The sequence below is a fragment of the Gopherus evgoodei genome, chromosome 1 (assembly GCF_007399415.2).
Source record: "Gopherus evgoodei ecotype Sinaloan lineage chromosome 1, rGopEvg1_v1.p, whole genome shotgun sequence".
In the NCBI taxonomy this organism is placed as follows: domain Eukaryota; kingdom Metazoa; phylum Chordata; order Testudines; family Testudinidae; genus Gopherus; species Gopherus evgoodei.
In genome coordinates, this window is record NC_044322.1 from 255,960,083 (window position 1) to 255,987,417 (window position 27,335).

General features: G+C 40.8%; 1 protein-coding gene across 5 annotated transcripts in view; it reads left to right on the plus strand.

Moving 5' to 3' along the window:
* The window catches only part of FGD4 (FYVE, RhoGEF and PH domain containing 4), a 214,274-nt gene that overhangs the window by 157,644 nt on the left and 29,295 nt on the right, over positions 1-27,335 (plus strand). For all 5 annotated transcript variants that reach the window (XM_030543584.1, XM_030543603.1, XM_030543593.1 and 2 more), the window contains 4 exons: positions 1,335-1,518; positions 5,600-6,077; positions 17,750-17,839; positions 20,869-21,014. In XM_030543584.1, the coding sequence (XP_030399444.1) occupies positions 1,427-1,518; positions 5,600-6,077; positions 17,750-17,839; positions 20,869-21,014 (806 nt within the window). In that variant the 5' untranslated portion in view covers positions 1,335-1,426. The remainder of the gene's footprint in view (positions 1-1,334; positions 1,519-5,599; positions 6,078-17,749; positions 17,840-20,868; positions 21,015-27,335) is intronic.

Below are 27,335 nucleotides of genomic sequence, written 5' to 3' on the forward strand. Positions count from 1 at the left end.
CTGGCCTACTGCCTCTTGGCTACGGCTCTATAAAACCAGAGTTGATTACTAACAATTCCAGAAACACTTGGCTATTGTAGGGATAAGGGATGAGGGAAAGGGAATGAAAGCATTCTGGACACAGTAAGCAAATATCACTATTTTGGTGGGAGGAAGGAGGCTAAACTTCATTGTAGAGCTGGTAATGCTGAGGTGGAGACTGAAAAGCCCCAGGATTTGAGGAAAATTCTAGAAAGCGAAAGGATCCATGTTGGCTCATTTTAGATTAAGAAACTGTACAACAGTTGCTTTATAATTAGCAAGCTGTCTGTTCTCACTGTTCTCTTCTATGTTCTCACTGTTCTCTTCTATGCCATACCATACTGCTGCTGTTGGTTAGTGACCTGTAGTTCCATTGCTATAAACAAGGGAGGTGGTAGCAGGGCATTTTCCTCTAGGAACCCATGACTTGGGAGCTCACTTACCCGTCTGGGTCTGCCAATGCCTGATTTCTCTCCCCCCCCCCCCACCCCAACTTTCTGGATGTGCTGCAAAGCTTATCCCTTTTGGGGTGTTATGGAAAGGATGTGATCAAAGGGAGGGACATGCTGGATTTTTATTCATATCCAAGTCTTTATTTCTATTCTTGGTATTGTGTATTTCAAAGGGTGAGTATTTATAAAAGTTTGTATAAATCTACATTAGTTTATATATAGGACCATATTGTCAGCCTCTGCAAAAGGGCACAGGTCCAGTGAAGTAAATGGAGCTGCACCTGTTCACGCCGATACAAGAGCTCATAGACTTTAGCCTTAGTGCTCAGGGCAATGTCTCTTGGTACTGGACAACCAAAACCGAAGCTTTCCTGAAGCAAAGCCCTTCTGATATCAGTTGGTGGATGTGTGTGTGAGAGATTGAGCACCAAAGTTTTGTTAGGAGCCTTTTTTAGCCCGTGCTGGGGAAGGGTGACTGGAATAATTCCTGTGCCCTTCATCACAGCTATATCTTGGAATTATACTAGTTCTTATTTTGGGTTAAACTGATGGTTATGAGGATCAAAACTGCTGTCCATTTGACTGCAGTAGACTCTATAAAGCAACTTGATTAGATTTTTAAAGTAGCACTTTGACTGGCTTCTGTCCAATAACTAACTGGATGTCTGACTGCATACAGTAAATGTTGAACTCTAGTATGAATTGGTAAGAGAACAATTACATTTAGATGAACTCAAGGAACTTTTCTTAATGCTCCTGGTATCTGTTTCTGTCGGTTGGTCTATCTGTCTTCGTTTTAGCAATACAAAGTAACAGCTAATGCGTGTGGTCTGGATTTTTTTTTCCGTTTTTTTCTTACAGTGCCTCCAAAGCCAGTGCATCTGCAGAATTCATTTTTATCCATCACACACCAAACCCCTACACGGAAAGCTTTACCTACTGCACAACCAAGAATGGAGGAAGTCACACCTACCTCTGTTTCTTGTGTGTCAAAGGAAAAACCCAGCAAGGTGTCAGATCTCATCAGTCGTTTTGAAGGAGGCGGGTACGTCACTTGCTTTCTTTTAAAAGTAAGGGGTAAAGGACAACATGTCCTAATTCTTTTAACAACACTGTGTGTAGATTAATGAACTATAATGTATGGTGTAAATGAATGGCATGTGTTGTGACAGTGTGGACTCCAGTATTGCTCTCACTGAAGTCAATGGCAGTCTTGCTGCGGATTTAAATGGGAACAGAGTAATGCCTATGACAACTATCTGATATCTCCCCAGGATTAGCTGCAACACAGTGCTTCTTGCTTTACAATATATTGTCTAATTGCAGTATTTCGTTAAAAGGAAAAATGTGTTTAAACAAATCTAACTTGTGGTGGCCTGCCTAATACTTGTAAATGTTGATTTAGAATATTAATAATTAATAATAGAAACTTTTTTTAGGCCTTGGAATACACACTTTTTTTCAAGGTTAGTTTCTCAAGCACAATCTGAAGTGAAGTAAATAGTTTGCATGATTAAAACATCCTGAAAAATGTTCATGGTTTGGAATAAACGTTTAAAATGAAATTGTTCAGGTAACCTTAATTCCTTTTGTGTTTAATAATAAATATCATGTTATTAGTGGAATCATTTGAAATCTTTTCCTTTTGACTTTTCATGCTGGTTTACCCTTTCTTACATCATTCCGCATAAGCAGGAAAACTAAATGGGTCACCTTCACTTATCTGTTTATGGTCCATTTCACTTTCTGGTTGTAGTGAATTAGAACATTGCTGCTGTTCTTCATTTTACAAACATGCAAGCAGATATTTAGAACACTGAAAAATATCCGCTGTGATAACATTTATTGTTCCATTTTTTTCAATCAAAATATGCATGAAGGGACTAAATGCTCAAACACGCTTTTTGAGGCAGTGAGAAGAAACATATTTATAATACACCTCTACTTTGATATAACGCTGTCCTTGGGAGCCAAAAAATCTTACCGCATTAGAGGTGAAACCATGTTATACTGAACTTGCTTTGATCCACCGGAGTGCGCAGCCCTCCCGCCCCCTCCCAGCACTGCTTTCCCACTTTATATCCAAGTTCCTGTTATATTGGGTGGCATTATATTGAGGTAGTGATGTACTATAACAAACTTTTTATATCCATGTCCCAAGAGGTTTCCATAGTTCTCTATACACATGAAAGGTCAATTCCTCTACTCAAGATATGATGTGTGCGAACATAAATTAAAAGAAAAAAACTGGAATAACTACCATCAGAAGAAGGAATACATTTTAAGTGAACATAATCTCTGGTGTTATCTTCATCTTAAAAGGAGACATAGCAAATAAAAACAAACCCCAGGTAGCTCTTTGTTTAAACAATTGGATAAATGGTCCTAAATATTATACGGTGATCTTTCAGAAAGCTGTAAAACCTCAGAGTGGGCCAATTCTAGGAGCAGCGAGAGTTGTGTAGTGGGTATATTTGGCATTGGCCTTCCAGTATCTCAAGGACATCAGCATTCTGAAGGAACATTTTGTACACGAATGTATGATTTATTATGCCTTGCCAGTCTACTAATTTAGGGCCAATGTGCACACGTGCATCAGAGGGCAGAATTTAGCTTCCAGGCAGTGGAATGTATCCTAAGATAGGAGTAGTCCAGTGTTGCAAGAGGAGACTTTTACTGGAAGACCAAGACTATCACAGGGATGATGAGCTTGATCTGTGAAAGGAAAAGGAGCCTCTAACCTACTCGAGATCTCATCTCACTGCTACACTACTGTGACAGCTGTGAATAGGGAAAGGGGAAATATAGTATTGGAGGATTTACAAGAATTCTTTCAGTTTAGTGCCCACCCACAATTTTCTTTTTGTTTTCCATTTTATAATTCTCCTGAAGTATCAGTCTCAGAATTCTTTTAACAGTCTGGTATCCTTAGGAAAGCTACTCTTACTCTTCCATCTGCTTTAATAGTTATCCAGTCTGACAATGACCTAATATGAGGACTGTTTAACAAAAGAGAGGAAATGTCATGATGGAGCTGCTTGATACAGGATGGGTTAACTGACTCTCGTTACGCCACATGATGAATTTTCACCCATCCTTCAAACTGAACTGCTTCATTTTTTGTTAAGGAGGGAAATAAAAGAAATCCAAACGTAGCCATAGGACTTCCACCCCTTCCAGCTTTTTTCCAAGGTTTTATCTTCTTGAGAGAGATCTGAGATGATCTCATGCACCTCCTTGATGCTGGAAAAAAAGACAGGGAACTTTCTAACTCCTTCTAATATCAGGGTCTCCTGACTGGGAGTTGTGCAGGTAGCATGCTTTGATATCTGTCCTCCTCAGGAGGTGGTCAGTTGGTTCCATCTTTTGGGGATGTCTGAAAGGTTTTGAGAAGTCTGTACTATTTTGATACCCAAGGGGACTATAGATATTATGCTAAACCCTATTATTCCCTATTTACAATGTTTGGTTACTTTTACTTATAAACAGTGGAATTGCTTTACATGAAGAGATAATTGATCGAACTATCTAGTGTTTAATTGCACACACTAGCCTGTATCTGATTTCTAGAGCAAGGCTAATCCTCCTTTGAGAAAAAGCCTCCATAATACACCTACCTAGTTCTGTGGTGTTGTTGTGGGTTGTGAAAAGAGAATTTTTTTCATATCCTCAGTTGGCAATGTGCTGCTGCTTTAAAGCAGGAAGACTGATAGCCTCTGCCAATCTTTTGTCTTAGTATACCCAAACTGTGTACTAGTAAATTGTGATTGTGAATTACAGTAATAGGTTTTTGTTAGCTTGCGCAGCACAAAAGCTAATAGAAATGGGGAATATTTAGAATGATTCTTAACTATACGGAGCAAGGTAATATATAATAAGCATAAAAAAACCAAAATGAATCTCTAGGAAGTTGACTATTTTTATAAATGAATGTAGCATAATATGCATTTCACTGAGTTTTTAAAAGGGTATAATTGTCACAAAACAAATTGCAAAGCAATTTTAATTTGTTTACATGCTGCAAAAAAAAAAGCAAACACAGAAAACCAAAATCCAAATGAAATGCATTCTTCAAACCACCAATAAACTTGTAGAGTCCAGAATATGGTTGTAATCATTATTTTAAGGAAGAGTTATTTGGTAGTAAACTTAATGTTTCTAACCCTTCTAAATTAATGGTCTTCACACATTACAAACAGTGCAGTAGGAAAACTGCATTATTTATCACTTTATACAGAATAGTTTTGTCACCACAATTCTAAAATTTTTTTATTTTTGGTAAATATGAATTTTAAGTAAAACATCAACATGCAAGTATTCCTTTTCATCCCAGTGATTTTACAATAGAGCAATATAACTTTATTTTAGCGAGTATCTTTAATGTTAACAGTAGCCCAAAGTTGGAACCATGAAAGAATACCGCAAGAAGATAAAATTTGGGGTACATACCAGGAACAGATGCATATTTGGGACTGACTTGAACTGATGAGGCCGAAGAGAAAGAAAGAGAGCTTTTTTCTTGATAGTGACAAGAATCTGAAAGGGTAGCGCTAAATAGATTGACTGACCTGCGATAAGTATGTGGAGCTAGATTAAGAATATAAAGCTTTTACTATATTCTGATAAAGAAAGGAATAGGGAAAAATTAAAAGAATGTTTCTTGCACACTTAAGTGTAGACATGGACAGAGCATTGGACTGGGATTTTTCCAGCTCTGCTTCTGGCTTGCTGAGTGACCTTGGACAAGTCACTTCACCTATGTGTCTCCGTTTTCCTGTCTGTACAATGGGGATAATGATACTGGCCACCTTTGTAATGTTCTTTTGAATTCTACTAGTGAAGAGTGTCATAAGTTGTTTATTAACAGACAGATAATGGACACCATTTTAATTTCTAGAAAGATGTGTACTGTTGCCCTTGTGACTTGTTGAATTAAGTATGGCATTACATCATGGAAGGCCTATATTAGACATGTTCTGCATAACTGAACATTTCTAATATTAGCAAATAAAAAATACCTTTGAAGAAATTTAAAGTTGTGCAATATAAATGCCATCCTAAAATAAAACACTTTTCTAATGATTCCCTTAACTCTTTTTTTTTCTTTTTCTTTTTTAACCTTTTAGTCCCTCAAGTCCTAGTGATTTGAAGAAAGAATCCTCTGTTGTAAAGGTTGCTAAATCTCAAGGAAGATATGAGTCAGCATCACCTCAGCCAAAACTCATCTCCCAACACCCACTACAAAAGCAGGGAAATAATACAGATCAAACTCAGGTTGTACAGAAACACACGGCCAATGGAGTAGTAGCACAAAGCCAGATGGAATGCAATGACAATAAATTACTGGAACATAGCACCAATACATCCACTCCAGCTTCAGATATTGTAATCAACAGTAACTTAGTAAATGGGGAACAAGAAAGCACTACTACAGAACCACTGCAAGCTACAATGATCTGCACAGGACAAACTCTTGACTGCTGCAGGACTCCAGGCAGGGACACACTGTTCCCATCTGAAAATGAAACTGTAGAAACTAATACTAATGTAGAGGAAAAACAGAATGAGGAACTCAGTAAGGAAGATGAGCATGTAGAAGCAAAGGTAAAATTACATTCTGTATTTTTTCCTTGCATATAACTGTTCCTGTGTTTTTTCCAGGTGTTTCATATTAAAAAAAAGAAGTTTTATAGAACTATTCAAAAAGGAAGATGTTTTTATTTTTCTCCCCGATTTCTTTTTTTAAACTTTGAAAAAATGTGACCAGCTCTGCAAATAAATAAAATCAAATAAAACCAAAAACCTTTCAACAATAGATTAGCCTTTTAATGAGGCACTTTTGAAAATGCTGAATACTTTTAACCTGTGGAAATAGACCCAGGTTGTGTGCTGTGCAGTGACATGATGTCCCAGTGCACCAAAACTGGGATTCCTCAAAGATCTTGAATATGCAAAATTTGGCAACCCTTTTTGGATATTTTTGGAAAAGACTGTAACTGACCTGAACTTGCATGTGTAGTCATGTTGTTTGTGCCATGAGAGAGGGTGGAGGAACAAATGACTGGAGTGGCAAAAAAACACACACTAACACAGCAGCATCAAGATATCTGGAGACAGAACTGGCTTGTGAGAGCTTAGCTCGAGTATAACCCTCTGAATGGATCTAGCAAGACAATGGGAAGCCACTGGGATGTCCCAGCTAGACATAAGGGATGAAGAAATACATTTATCCCTTGTTGAAATCCCATTGAAGTCAGTGGAATTACACTGGGGATGAATCTGAGATTTCCTAGTAGAGACTTCTTTTGTTATTGTTAAGAGGAAATGAGTGGGTGAAAGTGAATTGATCTTGGAAAATATAACTGCAAAAAAAAATCACATCCTGTTTCAAAATTCAGATGACTATGTAGTACATGAGTCACTGTATTGTAACAAAACCATGGCCAGCTAGATTTGTGTGACTGCTGCTTTGCTGCACACCAGAGTCACTTGGAACTTCAGAGGGAAGAGAAGAATAGAACCCAGCTCTTGGTCTTGAAAGCACAGCCCACTAATACTTGAAGTAAAAGACAATCTCTGGTAACGTAGGGCCTGTCAGACAGAATTAGCAATGCTCAATGTGTATGTCTCTCACACTCCCCCACCCACCATGTGTGTCTCTCCCTACCTGTCAGTTTGCTATAGGATAATGTATTTTAGCAGTTTGTGAGTGTAGTAGGCGTTCATGATTTTGTACTGCTTTTTTTTTTTCCCCTGGTGTGTATTTTGTTCCCACAAATTTTGTCTTGCATGTTTTCTTTTGGGTTTTCACTTATGGAAGAAACAGCATATCACTGGGCATTTAATTTTGCATAGGAGGTGATCCTGTGTGTGTGCAGGATAAACAGTGCATAGTAAACTTTAACATGTGCAGAGTTGAATATCTTAGCCAGTGAATGGGAGGTTATACTTGTTGCTGATGAAGAGTGTTAGGATCCCATCTCTGCATAGATCTGATAGGAATCCAAGGTACCTTTGCCCTGCCACACCTTCTATTATATTTCTTTGCTTCCTGTTCTGTGATGCCTGTTTTTTTTTATGTGCATGTCTAGTCCAGTACAATACACTAGACACTCCTTAGGCAATACAGAATGGGAATCCAAATTATGCAACAGGTGTTAGCAGTATGTACAGGAAAAGGCAGAAATGTGAGGCTGCTGGAACATAAAATACAGGAAGGAACTGGGCAAAAGCCTGAGGAAAATGCTAACGAGAGCAATCCCATCTGTGCCTGCTCTTGGCCTCGTGGATAACAAACAGATGTTATCTGGCCTAACTGACCAAAAAGAATAGGTATAATATTAGAACTAGTTATGGCTGGATGCATTATCCTTTGATGCTAGAAGAATAAAGAAGCAGACACAAAAGTCAGAATGGTTAAAATCTAGAACAGTAATACCAGCCCTGGAATATTCAACACCCAGTATATTACATTAGAGATGACAGCTGTTTCTGAACTGTATATTCGTTTGCAATATAAACAAGACCTTCATTCTGTCCTGCATGCAGATTTTTGTTACCATCTTCAAGAAACTGCAGAAGCAAATGATGTTGTGAATGAGTATGGAAGAGAAATGCATGTGAAATTTGATTTTTGCGTAACATCCTAAGTTGATTGCAAAAAAAAATATAACAGGACAGTGTAAATGCAGTCTAACAATTATCAATAGCAGTAGATATTTTTCTTAACATAATACAGTGGTTCCCAAACTCTGTACTGTGGTTCCCTTGGGGAGCCATGAAGAGCTCATGCGTGAGCCACAAGTGTTTGGGAACAAATTTTAATCTATATGGCTGTTTTTGTTCCTAATTAGGACACAATTAAATTGGACTCTCAATTATGCTGCTGTTGGGACTGGGGCAGCCTCTGTGTACTCCACTGCAAGGGTTGCCTCTCAGCTGAGAGCCCCCTGCTGGAGTACATAGTACAGAAGGTATGTCTGTAGTGCCCATGGACTCTACAGCAAAACAACCATCTGTCTCTCCCCTCCCTCTCCCCCCACCACCTCAGCCCAGGGCTAGAGACTTGGACTAGTGGGCCTTAAACTAGCACTCTAAAAATAGCTGTCTAGACAGTTGAGGCTTGGGCTGGAGCTCCAGGCTCTGAAGCCCATCCTCCTCTCTGCACTTCAAAGCCCGAATCGCTGCTCATGGCAGTGAACCTCACAGCCTGAGCCACAATGTTTACACAGCTGTTTTCAGAACAGTAGTGTGAGCCCTGCTGGCTAGGGTTGCCAACCCTCCAGGACTATACTGGAGTCTCCAGGAATTAAGGACTAATTTTCAGTTAAAGATTATATCATGTGATGAAACCTCCAGGAATACAGCCAGCCAAAATTGGCAACTCTGTCACCAGACAAATGTGTCTACTCGGACTGGGGGACTGCTGCGTGAAGTATAAACATATTGAAAGGCTCCCAGCACCAGTGCCAGCAGATAAGGCAAGGAGACTGAGGTAGAGACAGGTGTGTCTTATCTTGATAATGGAATGATTTTTGCCATGTGCTAAGCCTACATGTAGCATATCTTTGACCAAAGAAGGTGATTTTAATAAAGTTAAACAGAAGAGGAAGAAAAGTAAATAACACAATATTACATTAGATCTGGATATTCATGTTGCAGTATTACTGCAGAACATCTGCAGCTACAATGTGTCATTTATTTTCAAATGTTAATAACTGAAAGTATGACGCCAAGAGCATTTAGAAACCAATACCTGGAATTCGTGAACAAAAGCCATGATTTTTCCTTCAGAAACTAGAAGAATTAAAGCATCCTTCCCTCTGCTCCCCCCCCGCCCCCTCCCCCAAATCATGTCTAAAGAGGAAAATCCTCAGAGGCATCTTGTGGCCATGCTGATTACAGAAAGCAAACAAGCGCACACCATTTGCAGGACCCGTCTCCTTCCAGAAATAATAGACATGTAGAATTCTGATTTGGGAAACAAGCAGTCATGACACTGAAAAACCATTTCTTTATCAAATAACACCTTCCATTGGTGCACTGATGACCTTGCAGAAAACATCCAGGATCAGTTGATAGAACAAATTTAAGAAGAGTCAATATTTGCACTGCAGCTTGACCAACCACAGACGTAGCTAACATGGCTCAACTTCTGTGTTATCTGAGATTTATAAAAGCAAGTACAATAGATGAAGGACTTTTTATTTTGCAAAGAAACCCTGACCTGAAGAACCAGTGAGGAAATACTCATGATGGATGAAGGTCTTAACTGGGCTATGTGTGATGGGGCTGTACATGGATGGGGCAGCAGCTATAACTGGAGAAACTATTGGGGTTTCAGCCATGGGTAAAGCAAGTGGCAACAGCAGCAATGTGGAAACTGGATGATTCATCGCCAAGCTTTGGCATCAAAGAGGTTGCACCCTGAAATACATGAAGCCCTCAACATTGTTCTTAAAATAATATAATAAAATCCTGGGCAGTGAACACGTTTTTTAGTATAATGTGCTGAGATGAGTTCTGACTACATTCCGTTCACAGTAAAGTCAGGTGGTTGTCACGTGGGAAAATGTTACAACACATCTTTAAATTGATTGATAAAATGAGAATTTCCCCCTTGGGAAAACGGACCTTGCAGATTACGTTTGTAAGGGGGGCTTCTTGACCGCATTTAACTGATTTACCTGATGGACATATTAGGCAAATTGAATGCAAAGAACCTAACACTTCAAACTAGGAATACAGATATACTAGATATGAAAGAGAGAAAATCAGGGGATTTATAAAAAATGATCTGTCTTTGGAGATGCCACATAGAAAAGAGTTACTGAGATGTTTCCAGATTTAGAGATGTTATCAGACTTTTAATTTTTTTTAAGAGGAAAAGTGATCAAAATTCTATTGAGACCAAATATTAACTCATTTTTTCTGGATTGTATTTCCATTTTGATGAATACTTTCCTGGAGTTGGACATGAATCTCCATATACCAATTGGAGTTGAAATCTGATATTGGTAACAGTTGACTCCATTTCAACCTTAGGTATTTCATCTTAAAAAAAAAAAATCATAGAATTTTCAAATAAACTCACTCTGAAGACCAAGTTTTCAAATCCAATAAACCAGGAATTCTAGATTTCTGTTAGAGAGTACAAAGAAGTCAGTGATAAAGCTATGAAAATATTGGTTCTATTTTCTCCTAGTTATCACTTTAAGGCTGAGTTTTAAGCAGTGATTTCTGTGAAAACTAACCATAGAAATTGATTACACTTGGAAACTAGCAGATATTCAACCAAATATTATACAACTATGCAGTTTATAATGGGCCCACTCTTCTCACTAAAATCTTACTGTGTCTGAACATGCCAAAAATCCATATAATCAAATTATAGTTTTAAAAACCTAGATTAGATCAGTGTGTATAATTAAACTGTAGACATTTAAAGTCACCAAACTGTTCACACTCTTGTGTCCTCCTTGAATCTAGTGTCAAATACAAAAAATAAAATAAAAAATGGGTGTGTCTAATCACCAAGTTTTAAGATGAGGCAATGGAGCTGAGGTACTAAAAGCTAGAGAACCACTGTGTAGACTACCAGCTCTATTCCTTGGCCACCAATTTAATGCTTTGAAACAGTCCTAAAATTCAAGAAAAGGGAAGGAGGGGAGGGAAATATCCTTGCTTTCTGAATTTATGTATCTTAAGAAGATTAGTAGATTTGATCCATTGCTTCAAGGATGGAGGTGAGTTTGAGGCTGGGGAGTAATGTGAAGCCAGAGCTCATAATTGAGAGCTAATTCTGAATGCACTTCCCTGTTCCTTTTCTCAGTTCTATAGCAGGTAGATCTGACTGAGGCATTATGGAATTACAGGTTGTAAAGGGGTCCAGACAAAATTGTGACTAGACTTGGCAAAGAGTTGTTCTGTTATTGCTGCAAAAAAATCCTGTATGGAACTTGTTGAGTTTTAAACACTTTACGGGATGTAAGAAAAAATCAAGAACTGCAAAAAACGCATGACAAAAGGCCTTTAAAGAGAAGATCTTAAGAAAATTGCCAGTCCTGCTACAGCAATACCTTCTGTAATAGGATTTTTTTTTTTATACACCGGAAGGCTGAATAGTACAAGAATGCCACAGCTGTATGAGAGAACATTCTGGGAGAAGTGTTCCATTAGAACTAACTGAAGACACCTCTCCAAAAAGTGGCTGACTACACATTTTGAATGTAATGGAAAATCAGAATATAAATGATTGTGTTCTAGAGTTGAAAATCAGTTGTATATTTTCAGTAAATATAACATTTGTTTGACATGTTCTTTTAGTGGCAGTGCTGCAGGCTGCAATATTGTAGACACACTTAAGTATCCCAGAGTTCATGCATGCTGCAGATGTGATGTGGTGCTTTTGGTCTGTGGGTCTACGAAGAGAGAGGGAGAATTTCTTGTAAGATGAACTTTCTGCTGGAAAAGGACACGCCTTTTGCCACATTTGTGAGAGAGAGAAAACAGCTCTCCTTTATCTCTATGCCCCAGGCTTTGTCTTCCCTGAAGGGGCAGAAGTCAGAGTGTGATCGTTGCTGCATTTCCCTAGGGAAGAATACTCAAAATTTCATCCCTTTAGCATTGTTTGTAGGGGTGACAGCAGTATCTTAACTAGTGCTGTCCTATCTTCAGGGGTAATGAAATCTGTACCCTTTCTTGAAGGTGAATAGATATACAATACACTTATGTGGGTAATATTTGGCAGCTTGAGGGGAAGCTGAAGAGAGAGATGTACTTATAAATAAGATGATGATGCCAGCTCTCATGATTTTATCTCAAGACTCATAATATATGGTGTTGGCTTTAAAGCCCTAGCTGCTGGAACCAAGAGATTGCATGAGACTATCAGTCTTAATTTAAATTAAATTTCTAGCCCACTTGATCGCAGAGAAAAGCTTGAAAATGTAGAGTCCATGTGACTTAAATGCTCAAACAGAAGTCAAATAAAAAGGAACTTCAAATGAATTATATTTTTAAATTTCATTGCTTTTAGGTCAATCATCATTTTTGGGGTCCAACTAATGATTTTTGAACAAGAGTTTGGCAGTAGTGGTGATACATACTTTGTATTTTTTCTCTCCACCCTTCGTATGTCAGTTGTTGTATTAGATTGTAAATTCTCTTGAGGCAAGGACTCAGTCTGGAAAGGAAAGAATCATATTCTATATTCCCATACCCTCTTCATGTTTGCTGGCACAACTGGAAAAGGTTTGTTGGTAAGGGATTGATATTAGTTTACTTCGATCTGCAAATTTCAGTGGAAACTGCCTCAAATAAATTAGGATGTAGTTCATAGAAAAAGTTTGATGTAAATTCACAGGATGTGTAAATCTATTGCAGGATTATGAAAAATGTCTACATACTGCTAATATTTTAAGTATGGAAGTGTGTGTTTTTAATCTCTGCAGACTTTTTTCTCATCATGGCTTAATATCTCAGTTCAGGCAATAACTTAAATGCAAACTATTTGTTTTTTCATTTTGTATCACCGTGAAATGATTCTGAGGGGGAGTAACACTAATAACTTTGTAGTAAGAAATGTGTACCCAGACCACATAGAATGCATAATTTTAGACTTTATCTGTAAATTGATTAGTTATTTGCAATCCTTTCTAATGCATAGGTTTTATCAGTTGAGTTGGGTGAAACAGGAAAGGTTTCACCCAAGCTCATCTAGGTGGTTAAATATTTTGAAAAAAACGTTTGTTGAAAGACCGAACACAAAAGTTATCTATTCCAAATTACTGGTTGGAACAGGTAACTCATAGCAGCATAGGGTTGCCAGGCATCCAGTTTTTGACCGGAACTCCTGGTCAAAAAGGAACCCACCCTGGTGGCTCTGGTTGCCACCACCAACCAGGTCGTTAAAAGTCCAGTTGGTGGTGCAGCAGGGGCACAGGGCTAAGGCAGGCTCCCTGCCTGTCCTAGCTCAGTGTGGCTCTTGGCCGTCCATGCATCTAGGGGCTGCAGGGACCTGGCAGTGCTTCCAAGGAGGCTCCGCTCTGTGTGCTGCTCCCGCCCCGAGGCCCAGCTCTGCAGCTTCATATTGGCTGGGAACAGCAACCAATAGGAGCTGCAGGGGAGGTGCCTGTGGGCGCGAGGGCAGCACATGGAGCCTCCCTTTCATCTAGGGGCTGTAGGGACCTGGTGGCCGCTTCCCAGGAGCCATGGTAAGCACTGCCAGGACCCCTCACCCCAAACCCTCTCCTGTACCCCAACCCCCTGTTTCAGCCCAGAGTCCTCTCTCACACCCAAACTCCTTCCCAGAGCCCACACCCCCTCTCCCCAACACCTTGTTAATCAACATTTTGGAATCTTATAGTTTTCATTTAATATTAATATTTTGTGTATAATAGAGAATACTTCTTTTTCTTATGTTCCTTTGTGATATTTCATGTAATAGATGATTTCTTGGAACTATATCAAGCCATCCATTTTTTTTTTAAGCAGACCTCTTTACTGAGGTCAGTAGATAGTTTTGCTTAACCAGGAAAGCATGCTGTGGCTCAGTACATTATATATCTTTCTATTCTTATTTGTATGTTCCATTTTTGTTTTATAAAATTGTAAGCTTTTTGTATACAACTAAAAGAATTCTAATTCTAAATCATTAGAAATTTGCCACAATACTGATCATAGTCAGAAAATGTTGGTTTTTTTGTTCTGTTTTTTTTTTTTTTTTTACAAAATATGCTTTGTTTAGACTTTTGTGGTTGGGGGACTAGTCAGGACACTATGAGAAGGAGAATCTGGGGAGCAGAGGAGAGAGGACGTGCATGGGGGTGGCAGTGGCAGCGGCAGCAGAAGGCTGAGAATAACTTAATCAGGGTATAGAGTGGGAGACTAGGAGAAGGCGTGGTTGGAGTTTGAGGGCTTGTCTACGTGAGCAAATTTACTAACATGATTCTGGTAAATTATACTGCTATAGTTACAGCAGTATAACTCCCCACATGGACACTCCCATTCTGGAATAAGAGCACCTTTGTCTAGTTTATCTTATACCATTTCCAAAGCAGCATAAAAGCAAATGATATAATTAGGATGGTAAATTTCCCCATGTAGACCAGCTCTGATGGGCACAGAGAAGAAAGGTGCAGCAGGAGACAGAGGAGGCATAGGATTCAGGAGCATATTTAGTGGAGAGGGGGCAATGTGGGAGCAGGAGAAGATGAGGGGAGGGGGAAATTGGGTGTCCATTTACCACAGGGTCCAGAGAAGAGACTGGAGAGGAGAATGTGGGGTGCAAGAGGAAGGCTAAGGTGGTTCAGAGGAACATAAGAGGTAGAAGAAGACTAAACGAGATGGGAAAATGAAAAGGTTCAGGAAGAGACTAATAAGGCTTCAAAGGAAGAGAAGGTAACTGTGGGGAAAATATGGGGACAGGAGACAGAAGTCAGTGGGATAGTGAAGGAAATGGGACGGGGGGAGACCAAGGTGGTGATCCAGTGGAGGACCGAAGAGGATAGAATGGCAGCTTCTTCACCCTAGGGGTTAGGAGATGGCCCAGAGTGGAAATTCATGCACATGTTTGTGTGGTGACAGGTTTTAGAGTAGTAGCCATGTTAGTCTGCATCAGCAAAGATAACAAGGAGTCCTTTTCAACTGTTGAGAATAGGCCACTTCCACCTTAATTGAATTTGCCTCGTTAGCACTGACCTCCCACTTGGTAAGGCAACTCTCATCTTTTCATGTGCTATAATATACATTTTGCTTATTGTATTTTTCACTCCATGCATCCGATGAAGTGGGTTTTAGCCCACGATAGCTTATGCCCAGATAAATTGGTTAGGCTCTAAGGTGCCACAAGGACTCCTTGTTGTTCATGTTTTGTGTATGTTTCAGGTTAAATTTTGGACCTGAAATGCTCTCACCCTTTGGTTGTGGGAAGGTTCCCCTTAAAAGGGCAAAAAGCAGATGGCGAACTTTTTTTAAAATGTATTTGGCTTAAAAATGGTAGGAGTTTTTTTTAATCTCCCACATTTGAGGACCCTAACTCACCATGCTTTTAATGCTGCTTGGCAATATCGCAGTTACATTATTTTAACAAGTCTGTTCTTTTAGCTGCATGCTTTTTCCTTTAACTAGGTTCTGTAATGCATACAAATATGCAAATAATGTGGACTAAAATAGTCCCCTGAAAATATGTAGTGAAATGGTTCTTCATGCACACTTGGGGAAACTGCTGGGATATTTTATTTTTGGGGGGTGCCAAATAATTTTGGCAGAAAAAACAAGAATCTTTGTAGCCTCTGAAGTCCAAATGTAAGACTTTATCTGTAAATTATCACCAGAGGTGAAAGTCCGGCAAGAGCCAGTATGCTGTGCCGGACTGGACTGGCTTCTGCAACACTGATTTAAAGGGCCCAAGGCTCCAGCCACTGTGGCGAGCCCCGGGCCCTTTAAAGCACTGCCGGAGCTCTGGCAGCTGGACTCAGACAGGGATTTAAACGGCCTGGTGCTCTGGCCACTGCAGGGAGCCCCGCGCCCTTTAAAGTGCCGCCAGAGCTCCGGTAGCCGGGCTCCCATGGTGATTTAAAGGGCCCAGAGCTCTACAGCAGCCGGAGCTCTGCAGCAGCCAGAGCCCCGGGCCCTTTAATTCACCTGTGAGCCCTGGGGTTCCCAGCCGCCTCTGCACCTAGTAGCTCTAGGGTGATTTAAAGGCCCTGGGGCTCCCAGCTGGAGCTCCAGGGCCTTTAAATCTTGAAAGGCCCCACCTCTTCTGGTTGAGGCCATGTCCCTGCTCAGGAGTCTGGCATACCGGTAAGTCATTTAAGTTACTTTCACCCCTGATACTAACCTACAGCATCCTGTAGTTTAAGCTTTTCTGGTCTCTGCAGTGCTTCTGAGTGCATGTAGACTGTAGGAGTGCTATTTTATAAGCTCCAGTAATACAGTGGCCATTATATGGGTAAGCAGATTCAATGGAGACTATCTTGTCGAAGCAGCTACTTAAGTCTGAAGGGAGAAGTTTTGGCATGCAGCAATATGATTGGTGGCAGCCCTGAAGCTTAGGACCGAAGTGTGTTTCAGTTACTTGCAGATACTAACATTTACAAGGATGGTAATAGCATTAAAGCTTGGGTGAATACTACAAAAAATGAGCCTCTAACGGACTATCGAATAAAAGCTATGTACTTCAGTGTTCTGCAAACATTTGCAAAGATGTCTGCAGCATGTGTGTGTGTTTTAGTAATGAAAATGTGTTTGCTGGAAGATTTGCACCAGAAATTACTTATTCAAACCCTCCTCTTAATAAAAGATTTACTCTTACAGCCAGGTAGTGGAAACAATACTTTGGATGAAATCGTCACCCCAGGGAAGCCAATAACACAACTCTCATTGATTTCATTGGGCTGGGATTTCACTCCATGTGAATAAGGTGAACAGCCACACAAGTGAATAGTAGAGCTGTTCAAAAATTTTCCTATGGAACGTTTTTCCGTTGGAGAATGCCGTTTCATCAAAATCAAAATGTTATGTGGAAATGTTGATTTCATTTCTTTCCCCCTGAGGTTTAAATGTTCTGTTTCAAGCTTTTTGTAGTGGAGCATTTCAGTTTTTCTGTTTCAGAATGACTCCGTTGCAATTCTTTTCTAGTTTTTAATAAATTTTTAAAAAATTGAAATTGGAACAAAATGTTTCTATCGATCTGGAATATTATTTTTTGGAATTTCAGTAGAGGGGGAATTCAGAATTGTGGAATTTCCCACGAAACAGAAAATCCATTTCCTGCACAGCTCTAGTGAATACTCTTACTGCAGCTAACCTTTCATCTGGAATCCATAGGCTGACTGTCTATATAAAATGTTTGTGCAATAATTTTGATTAACAAAGTTGTGCAAAGAACAGTCACTTTAAACTATATTGGAAACGACAACAAAAAAAGGGCTGAATTCATCTGGCAAAAGATAGGAGTTAATTCATACAGCTCTGAAATGTTAATAATAATTATCATTAACTAGTTGTTCAACTGGGTAGGAATCTGGGAGTGGGGAGTATGGAAGGGTTTGGCAAATACCTAGTAATAGTACAAAGCCATCTGCGCAAACAGGAAAACTGTTACATGTTTGTTCTGCTCTGCTCCTGATTTTTACTTCCTGCTAAATCCTGTGGGAACATTGTCATTTTGAATTCGTTTGTGTTTGCAAAAAAAAAAAAGTTACTAATTAAATGTAGAATTTGAATTGAATTACCCTGAACTATTCAGAAAAAGAATCTTCTGTTTTTTTCAGGAGACAGATGAGCAGAAACGTCACAAAATTGCCGATGAGCTTTTGCATACAGAAAGAGCCTACGTCAGCCGACTTGACCTCTTAGACAAGGTGAATTTTGCTTTAAGAAATGCTTCATTCTTTTACTTACATATACTGCAGTTCACATGAGCTTTATCTGTTTGTAAAAACCACATTAAGGGATTGCGGGTTTTTGCCTTCTTCTAATTCTCTCAACTAAGCAGTCATTTGCAACAACTACTTCATTTTTTTTGTTTTTGTTTTTAAATAATTTTAATGTTTGCAAAACATACTGGTCCCTGATGGACATAGAAACTGAATTCTTGTGTTTATGTAGACCACAGTGTGAGCAATAGAAGTGCAAGCTTCCATACCAGTGAGACAGCCTACAAGGAGGAGAGGCTAATTTCACCTCTCTCTGCTCATTCATTTCTTGGCCTTTGCTGAAACTGCCAACAAGGAAGCCAATGTATAGTGGTATGTGTTTGATGTAATCACCTGCACACTAAGTCACTGAACAGTGTCTCTAGTAGAACTTTGGTATCTACTGATGTTAGCCAGGTTTCAAACAGTGACCTAGAAGAGAAGCATCCCATCTTAAACCTTCTCTGCTCTATTCTTCCATCACATGGTCTGCCTGATTCCTATTAAAGTGAATCGGAGTTATGCTTATTCTGTGATGGAAGAATTGAGCGCTTGCACTTTTAACTGCTTCAAACTATATTAGTCATTAAATGTCAATCTGCAGTTCTCTAAATCTTTCTTTGAGCCTGCCTACTTTCTCATATATACCCATTATACCCAGGGCCGGTGGCAACCACTGGGCAAACTAGGCGACCGCCTAGGGCACCAATATTTCAGACCGCCAAAAAGCGGTGCCCAAAATGTCTGGGATGCTCGCCCGGTGCCGGCTAAACATGTAATCCTCTTCCTGCCGCTGTACTAGGGGGCGTTGTGGTTTTGATTAGCTCCGGCCGGCAGGCTGGGAAATTGTCATTCCTCCTCTGGCTGCCGGGGCACTGCACTGCTCCCTGCTGCTCTGGCTCTTCCCCAGGGCCCCTGCCCCTGCTCCGCCCCGCCCCACTTCCCTGAGCTTTGCAGCAGGGCCTGACCTGTGCTCACCAGTGGGGGGGAAGTAGGGAGACCTGGCCCCAGATGCACCGCTGGTGAATGCTGGGAGGGTGGTTCCCCCTGCCTCCCAAGCGAGCCCCGCCCCCTCGAGGCCTGCCCCCCCCCGAGGCCTGGGGCCCCCCTGCTTCCCACCCAGAGGCCTGTGGCAGCACAACCTACCCCCGCAAGGGGGCTGCATAGGGCCCCAGAATATCTAAGAACAGCCCTGGTACCAGCCGCTCTGCTTCCAGCCAGCCCTATATCCCTGTCTCAAGCCAGCCCCTGCCGCACCCCCATGCCCGAAGCCAGTCCCACACCCCCTGTCTCCAGCCAGCCCCACACCGCATCGCCAACCAGTTCTGCATCCCCTACCCTGGCTGAAGCCAGCCAGCCAGCCCCATACCCCATGTCTCCAGCCAGTCGCTGCCACACTCCCCTGTCTCCAGCCAACCCCTGCCACACCCCCTGCCTGAAGCTAACCAGCCCGACACTCCCCTGTCTCCAGCCAACCCCTGCCACACCCCCGTGCCCAAAGCCAACCAGTCCCACACCCTGTCAGGTTATTCATTTATTTTGATTAAATATGTAGAATAAATAATGAAATTAATAAATTTTCAAGCTGAATGTGTATTAATTCTAATGAACAATGCCACGTAATGCAGTATTCATTTTTGAAAGTTTATAATAAGTGATGCTCTGGGGAGAAGGAGCGCAAGGTGAAAATTTTGCCTGGGGTGCAAAATATCCTTGCACCGGCCCTGACTATACCTAAATATCTCTGATCATGCATTGCTTTGTCAACTAACCTTGTTCTTCATCTTTATTTCATGTTGATATTTTCCTAGTCTAGTGCATGGCTAAATCAGGTCTTAAAAGTCCTAATTGCTACATTAAACAGCTAATAGCTGTCAGACTGCTTAGGCATATCAGTTTTGGTTCTCGTGAATATGAGGGAAATGATTTACATAGGTGTCTTACATGAACACGTGTTGAAAATAGACCTTTCTTGCAAATAAGAGCATTGTTTTAGGGACAAAAGAAATCACAGTAAAGTATTCAAATATGCTTTTAGTCTCTTTTAACTGGCGTTGTAGAAGTATTTTCACTATCCCAATTTTAGATGCATTTCTGCATTCACGTTTTTCCAGAATATCAGGCAAAATTCTGAAGTTTACAGGTAGCACCTAAAACTACCAGCATCATGAAAAAAAAGGAGAATGGTGGCGGCTGACCTTATTTCCCTAAATTTGGTTAACATAATACTTACGTAATGTTTATAAGCCCTTCCATGCCTACATTTCTATGATTCCGTAGGTGGTGGGTTGTTTTTTTTAATTCTACTGCTGTAGTACCAAAAGGCAGATTCAGAATCAGAGCCCTGTTCTGCTAGATGTCTTAAAACGCACATAAAGGCACAGCCCCTGTCTCCAAAGCACTCATATTCTAAAAAGACAAGGGGATCCAATGTACAAGCAAAGTGCTCAGGGTGATAGCTGGAAAACATCATGCTGAGTTCAGTGTTTTATATGAGAGTGTGGGGCAACAAGGGGATGAATTAACAAGAGTATGGAAGTAGGAAGGGAAAAGGGGTGTTGAGAGAGAGAGGCAAGGAAAAGAAGATAGGATGGAGGACTGGAAAGGAGGTCAGAAAGAAAGGCCAGTCAGCAGATAGAAAGAGTGTCTGTAGTCCAAACTGAAAAAAAGCAAAGTATGATGACATCACTTGCACCCAATGCATTCTGGAGGTGCCTTACTCCCCAGGCCTTCACTGCTGCTCTGGCTCCTGGAGGGCACACTGAGGTGGGGAGTTCCACTGATACCTGAAGAAGGGGAGGGGAAGGGGAACGATGATAGTTCAGTAATTTTGGATGCTCCCACAGTTGAGCTACAAAAGTAACCATCTAGAAATGCTTGGGGGTGGGGGAAGGGGTGTTAGTCTACTGTGTACCACTTAAAGATAACAGAAATGCACATTGGCCTGTTAACTTTTAAGTCCTTCTGTGTTGCAGGTATTCTATGGCAAACTATTGGAGGAAGCTTACAGGGGTTCATTTCCAGCTGAGGTGGTCAATAAAATCTTTTCTAATATTTCATCAATCAACGCCTTCCACAGTAAATTCTTGCTTCCGGAGCTTGAGAAAAGAATGCAAGAATGGTAAGAATTGTTTTGAAAGATATTAAGCCTTTTAATAATGGGTCTGAGCTAGTGTTGAAATTGTTACGTCCCTGAGATAGAAGACACTTTGCCATTAAAATGCTCCAAGGAAGTTCTGTTGGGAAAAATTGTCTGCTGCTCTACTGTTCATCAGGGTTTTGTTTAACAGAGGAATTAAGCATGTCCTTAGTTTAAGCACATGGTTGTTTCAGTGAAGTCAATGGGATTACTCACATGTGAAACCTTTAGCTGAATGAGAGCGGTAAGCCCTTTAAGATTACATGCTACCTGGTGAGTCTGTTGCCTGAAATACAGGAACTGGTGCAAATGAATGCTTATGCAATTATTGTGCAATAACCTGATGATTTTATCGTTGCCTTCTACTCTATAATAAAGTAGAATTCCCTTTATTACATGTTTTAACTTTATCATTTAGTAATTAACACCTGGTTCTGGATTATTTTTAGGATGGTGTTGTCATGGCATTTTTTCAAGGGAAAGTCACGTTAAAAGAGCAAGCCAGAGTGGTATAAATTTTAAAATGTTGTGTTAATGGGGATTTTGTACTGTGGATAAGCTTTTTATTTTCCATCTTTAGTGCAAATAACTGGAAGTGTGCCTGTGCTGTGATAACACTAGACATAGCGGTTGTCAGCACAAACTCAATGTATTTAATCCAACCTAATTCTTAAAAATCTCTCTGCCTCAAGAAGAGGTGACAACTCGTTAGCAAAAAGTTTTCACCAGCAGTACACTGGTCCGATCCTATGTCATCTCAGTGAGCTGAGTTCCTACTGTTTAACCTCCCTAAGTTCTCTTGCTTCTCGTCACATCCAGACACCTATTTACAGAGTACTCCAAATGTCAAAAATCAGGGGCATTTTTAGAAGAGTTAAGGAATTCTTGATTCCTGCAACATCCAAGAAAATCCTAAAATACCTGCTTGTCTCAGTCCAGGTAACAGTTGGAGGAAGAATAGGTGGGAACTGGTATAGAAGAGCCCTAAGGATTGTGACAGGGTGCACAGGCCTCATCCCTGGATTGGCAGGTGAAATATTAATCCTTCTACCAAGAAAGGGTCATAACTGCCTGCAGGCAATGCAGACATGCTTGCAGTGTAGGGTGTGCGTGCATGCATGTTTTGTGTGTCATGTGCAAGGCAGGAAATAAGAAGCAGGGCCTGTTGCTCAAGAGGAGATGAGGGACTGTGGAACTCCTGGTGTGGGGGTCTGCACAGCAGATTACAGAAGAGCTGTTGCCTAGGAAAGAACCACAGTGGGAATGACATCACTCACTGCCCAGTGGGAGCTGAACAGAGCCCGAGTACAGTTAGCAGGAAACACTGATAACAAAGGCTACGTGAGAACCCTGATCTGGGATCGAGGGGTTGAACAGACTTGGTTTATTAACAAACCTGATAAAATTCTAGTTTCAAACACCAGTTGTATGGCATGAATTCCTCCAGGGGCACAAGAGGAGGGTAAATTTGAGGCACACAGAGCACCAGGTGTCTAGGCAGGGTAAGCTCCCACAGGGTTCAAAATAAAATGGTGGTTATCATGCACCAACACAGAGAGAACTAAACATTTTCTATAGAGCAAGGAAATATAATTAGATAACCCCTAAGCAGCATAAAATAAAGTAATGCTTAACATTAAACTTGCATTCCTTACTCCATTATAATAAAGTATTTAATAGTGTATATGAGAAATTCATCTTTTTGTATTCATCAAATAAAAAAAATTAATACTAAATGTGAACCCAAATATTAAATTGCTCAATTTTAGGGGAGGGGGAAGTATGATTTACTTGAGTAATGGTTTAAAAGCTATAGTATATATAAACTACATTCTGCCTTAGAGAAAGTACAGTCTGTCTCCTATACTTTGTGCTGTGTGTCATATTAGTAAAATACTGTGACAGGACCCCGGAGTACAACCTGGAACTGTGGGACCACTGTTTCCCCTTAATTCTCCAACCTGGGCTGTCTCTCACAAGGCTATGCCAGTGACAAACAGCAAACCCCTCCAGGTGCTGGGATCACTTAGCCATCAGCATATGGAGCCCCACACCCAGTGAAATTGCATGAATGCTCCCAGAGCCACTCATGAATAAGACTGTGATTTAGTCACCGGTATTTTTAGTAGAAGTCACATACAGGTCAGGAGCGTTAAACAAAATGTCATGGCCAGTGACCTGTCCATGACTTGTACTAAAAATAACCCTAACTAAATCTTAGATGCTGAGGAATGTGGTGGGCGGGGGGCACTCCAGCAGCTGCTGCTGCTGTGGAATAGGTGCTCTGGTGGCCGCTGCCGCTCGTCCGGGCGGGAGGGACGGGGGCAGCCTGAGTCCCCCCTGCTGCACTGCTGCTCCTTCATGTGGTGGGGGGGAGTCCCGAGTCCCACCTGCTGCTGCTCCTCCAGGCAGAGTGGTGGCCTGAGTCCCCCCTGCTGCCGCTGCTGCTCTTCTGGGTGGGGGGGCAGCCAGGGGCCTCACTGCTGCTCCGGGGTAGTGCCCAGAACCCATTGCCTGGGTCTGCCAGAGCAGCAGCTGGTGAAGCTGGACCGGAACCCCCCAGCGGCTCCAGCTGCTGAAGTCACGGAGGTCCCGAAAAGTTATGGAATCCATGACTTCTGTGATCTCCATGAAAGACTCACAGCCTTACCCCTGAATAATACAGAGATGCACCAGCCAATTACCCCAGCCTTGCATGCCAGAAATATACCATCTTACGTGTTCAAGACTCCTTTGACAGAGTGGTGAACTAATTAATGAGCTTGCACTGTCAAAGGGAAAGTGGACCAGCACCAGCCTTAGTAATCTGAGCTGATATTCCCGAGCACTTTAACCAAAAACACACTGTTTTAGGTAAAATATAAAATGGATTTATTCACTACAGAAAGATTTTTTTTTCAGGTGATTACAAGTAGCCAGCATACAGATCAAAATTGGTTACATAAGAAATGAAATAAAATTTAGACTATGTTTCTGTCTTTGAGACTAAGAGAGAATCAGTCTCTCACCCTAATAGATATTACAGGCAGCTCACAAGTTCTGAACACACAGTCTGGATTCCCTTCCTAGCCTGGGACCAATCTCCCCAGTTCAAAGTCTTTGTCTTCCAGACAGTCTTCCAGGTGTTAAGATGGGGGAGGAGAGAGGCCAGATGATGATGTCATTGTCCCTCTTTTCTACTTTCTTCAAGCTGCTAGAAAGATCCTTGCTGTGGTGGTTGGGGGACAGAGGGAGGAGAGTTGGGTCGCCACCATTGCATATGTGCTCTCTAAGGAATCTCTAAGAGAATAGATTCTTCTTAATGGGCCTCAATGCCAGTCTGGTCAGTGATTGTTGCTCCATTGTTGCCACTGAGAAGCTAGCTATGAGCGTTCCCCACTCTCCACATAATTCAGTACCAAACATAGAGCAATACTTCATAACTTCACATACAGTGATAGTACATTCAGTCCAACAGGATAGCAATGTTCAGCAGATCAAGACTTTTTAAATGAAACCTCACAAGGCATAATTGGTACGAAACATATAATCATATCACAGTGGTAAATATATGGGTTCCAGGGTGCTAATTTGAGGTACAGAGTGTCACAAATACTAAATTGCATTTTCTGGAATATGTAAAAGCAGCATACATTAGCAATGTTAAATGCTCAGGTTATTTTTTAAAGTAAAAAGTGCCTCTGTAAATCAACTTCTAATAGTAGTGTTCTTAAAATGCTATTTATGAGTTTAACAACACACCATCCTGTATTATCTGGATGCAATCTTCATCGGTGATTGGTATATCTTGGATACGTTGGAAATTGCTTAACTGCCTTTCATAGGTCATATTATGCACATATTTGAAGGAAGGATGTTGCCTAGGAGAAATGTGTGATATTTCTGAAAGAGAAATCTGATAGATCTTGTTTTCCACCAGTCTCTGGGATCTGCTCTCTTCCATCATGTCCTATGACATTTTTTAAAAAAAAAGACCATACATTTTCCTTAGCATTTCCATAAACGAGAGCCAGGAACTCTGTGAATATCAGCTGGTAACTCCATATACGATTGTGGTATCATCTCTGGCTTTCTATGCACATTGCTGGATAATGTCTTCTCTGACTGTAACTTCCCAGCTGTGTGGGGGTTTTTTTGTTTGTTTTGTTTTGTTTTCAGCAGTTAGGATGATAAAAGACTGGATCTTAAATCTGGGAGTCCAGAACATAGGCAATACTCCTAACTTTGTTGCGTTTTGGTATGGCTAAAGTGATCTAAAGTGGAATTTTCACATCCAGCACCTTGATGTGTTATGCCACTCTTTAAATAAGCTGTCAATGATCAGACCGCAGAACCATCATGTAAAGCAGGGGTTGGCAACCTTTCAGAAGTGGTGTGCCGAGTCTTCATTTATTCACTCTAATTTCAGGTTTTGCGTGCCAGTAATACATTTTAATGTTTTTAGAAGGTTTCTTTCTATAAGTATAGTTTAGTTATATATTACATTGTTATATGTAAAGTAAATAAGGTTTTTTAAATATTTAAGAAGCATTTAAAATTAAAATGCAGAGCCCCCCCGGACCGGTAGTCAGGACCTGGGCAGCGTGAGTGCCACTGAAAATCAGCTTGTGTGCCACCTTTTTGGTACGTTTGCCGCAGGTTGCCTATCCCTGATGTAAAGTTTTGCTTGATCTGAGCTGATCTCATGCGTGAGCACTCCAAGGGTATATCTTCACTGCAGTTAGCCCAGGCTGTAGCTTCTGTGTACATAGACAAATCTGTAACCTTGGCCTGAGGATGTTTTAAATCCAGGCTAGCAGGCACAACTGAGGGTATAGCTTGAGGTCGGGTTTCATTGCTGCCTGGTCTGGCAGCCTGCCTACTTTGCAGCGAGAATGCAGGGTAATCAAGCCCAGGTTCTGTTAGGCCTCCAGTGCTAACCCACAATTCTATCTAGGCTCTGGTTTCTTGTTTACCTCCTTCCTTCCTTCTGCACTGAAGTCACCTACACTGGCTCAGTACTTTAACCCCACATTTTCTCGCTCCATTTATGCTTTGCTTCCAAAGAATTTGAGCAGAGATACAGCCCATGAACGTGTGCTAAGAATCACTTTGGGCTTGCAGACTGAAATCCTTAGTGATAATCTCATTAGACGTTCTTGATGCCAAATGCTGTTTGCTTTTGTGTACAGAACAGTCCGTGTTAATAATGAGGAGCTCTGCCTGAAAGTTACTTAGATAAGGTGTTCTTATGTCACTGACACAGACAGCAGCTCCATGCTAAGTGAGAGAGAGCACTCTGCAAATGAATTATGGAACAGCCCAGCTTAATTCATACTAAGAACCGTGGGATATCCACCAGAAATCCCATCCCAGTGCATTGACTAGTGCTGCACCACTGGGGATACTGTTGCACAAGTAGGACTTTGCATTGGGAATGCACCAGACGAGGCTAGTCTGAGCTAACTCTGCAGTGAAGACGTGTACCCTAAATGGCACCAGACTGGAATTATAAACTCTACAAGACTTTGCTGGGTTGCATTTGGTGGATTAACTAAGATTGTTTTGAACAAATGGCCGTGAGAACCTGTTTATATTTCAGCAGGCATTTAATCATAAGTAAACAGTGTTCCAGCTGGTCATGACGTCTTGAGACTAGAGCTGTTGATTAATCACAGTTATCTCACACGATTAACTCAAAAAAATTAATTGTCATTAATCACACTTATCACAATAGAATACCAGTTGATATTTAATAAATATTTTGGATGTTTTTCTACATTTTCTAATATATTGATTTCTATTACAACACAGAATACAAAGTGCAGAGTGCTCACTTTATGTTTTTATTACAAATGTTTGCACTGTAAAAATGATAAAAGAAATAATATTTTTCAATTCACCTCATATAAACACTGTAGTGCAATCTCTTTATTGTGAAAGTGTAACTTACAAATGTAGTTTTTTTTTGTTACATAACTGCACTCGGAAACAAAACAATGTAAAACACTAGATCCTACAAGTCCACTCAGTCCTACTTCTCCAGCCAATCGCTAAGACAAACAATTTTGTTTACTTTCACAAGAGATAATGCTGCCTGCTTCTTATTTACAACATCACCTGAAAGTGAGAACAGGCAGTCGCATGGCACTTTTGTAGTTAATATTGCTAGGTATTTACGTGTCAGATATGCTAAACATTCATATGCCCCTTCATGCTTCAGCCATCATTCCAGAGGACATGCTTACATGCTGATGATGCGCATTTTATTTTTTTTTTAAAAAAGCATTAATTAAATTTGGGACCAGGGCCGCCTGGGGACGG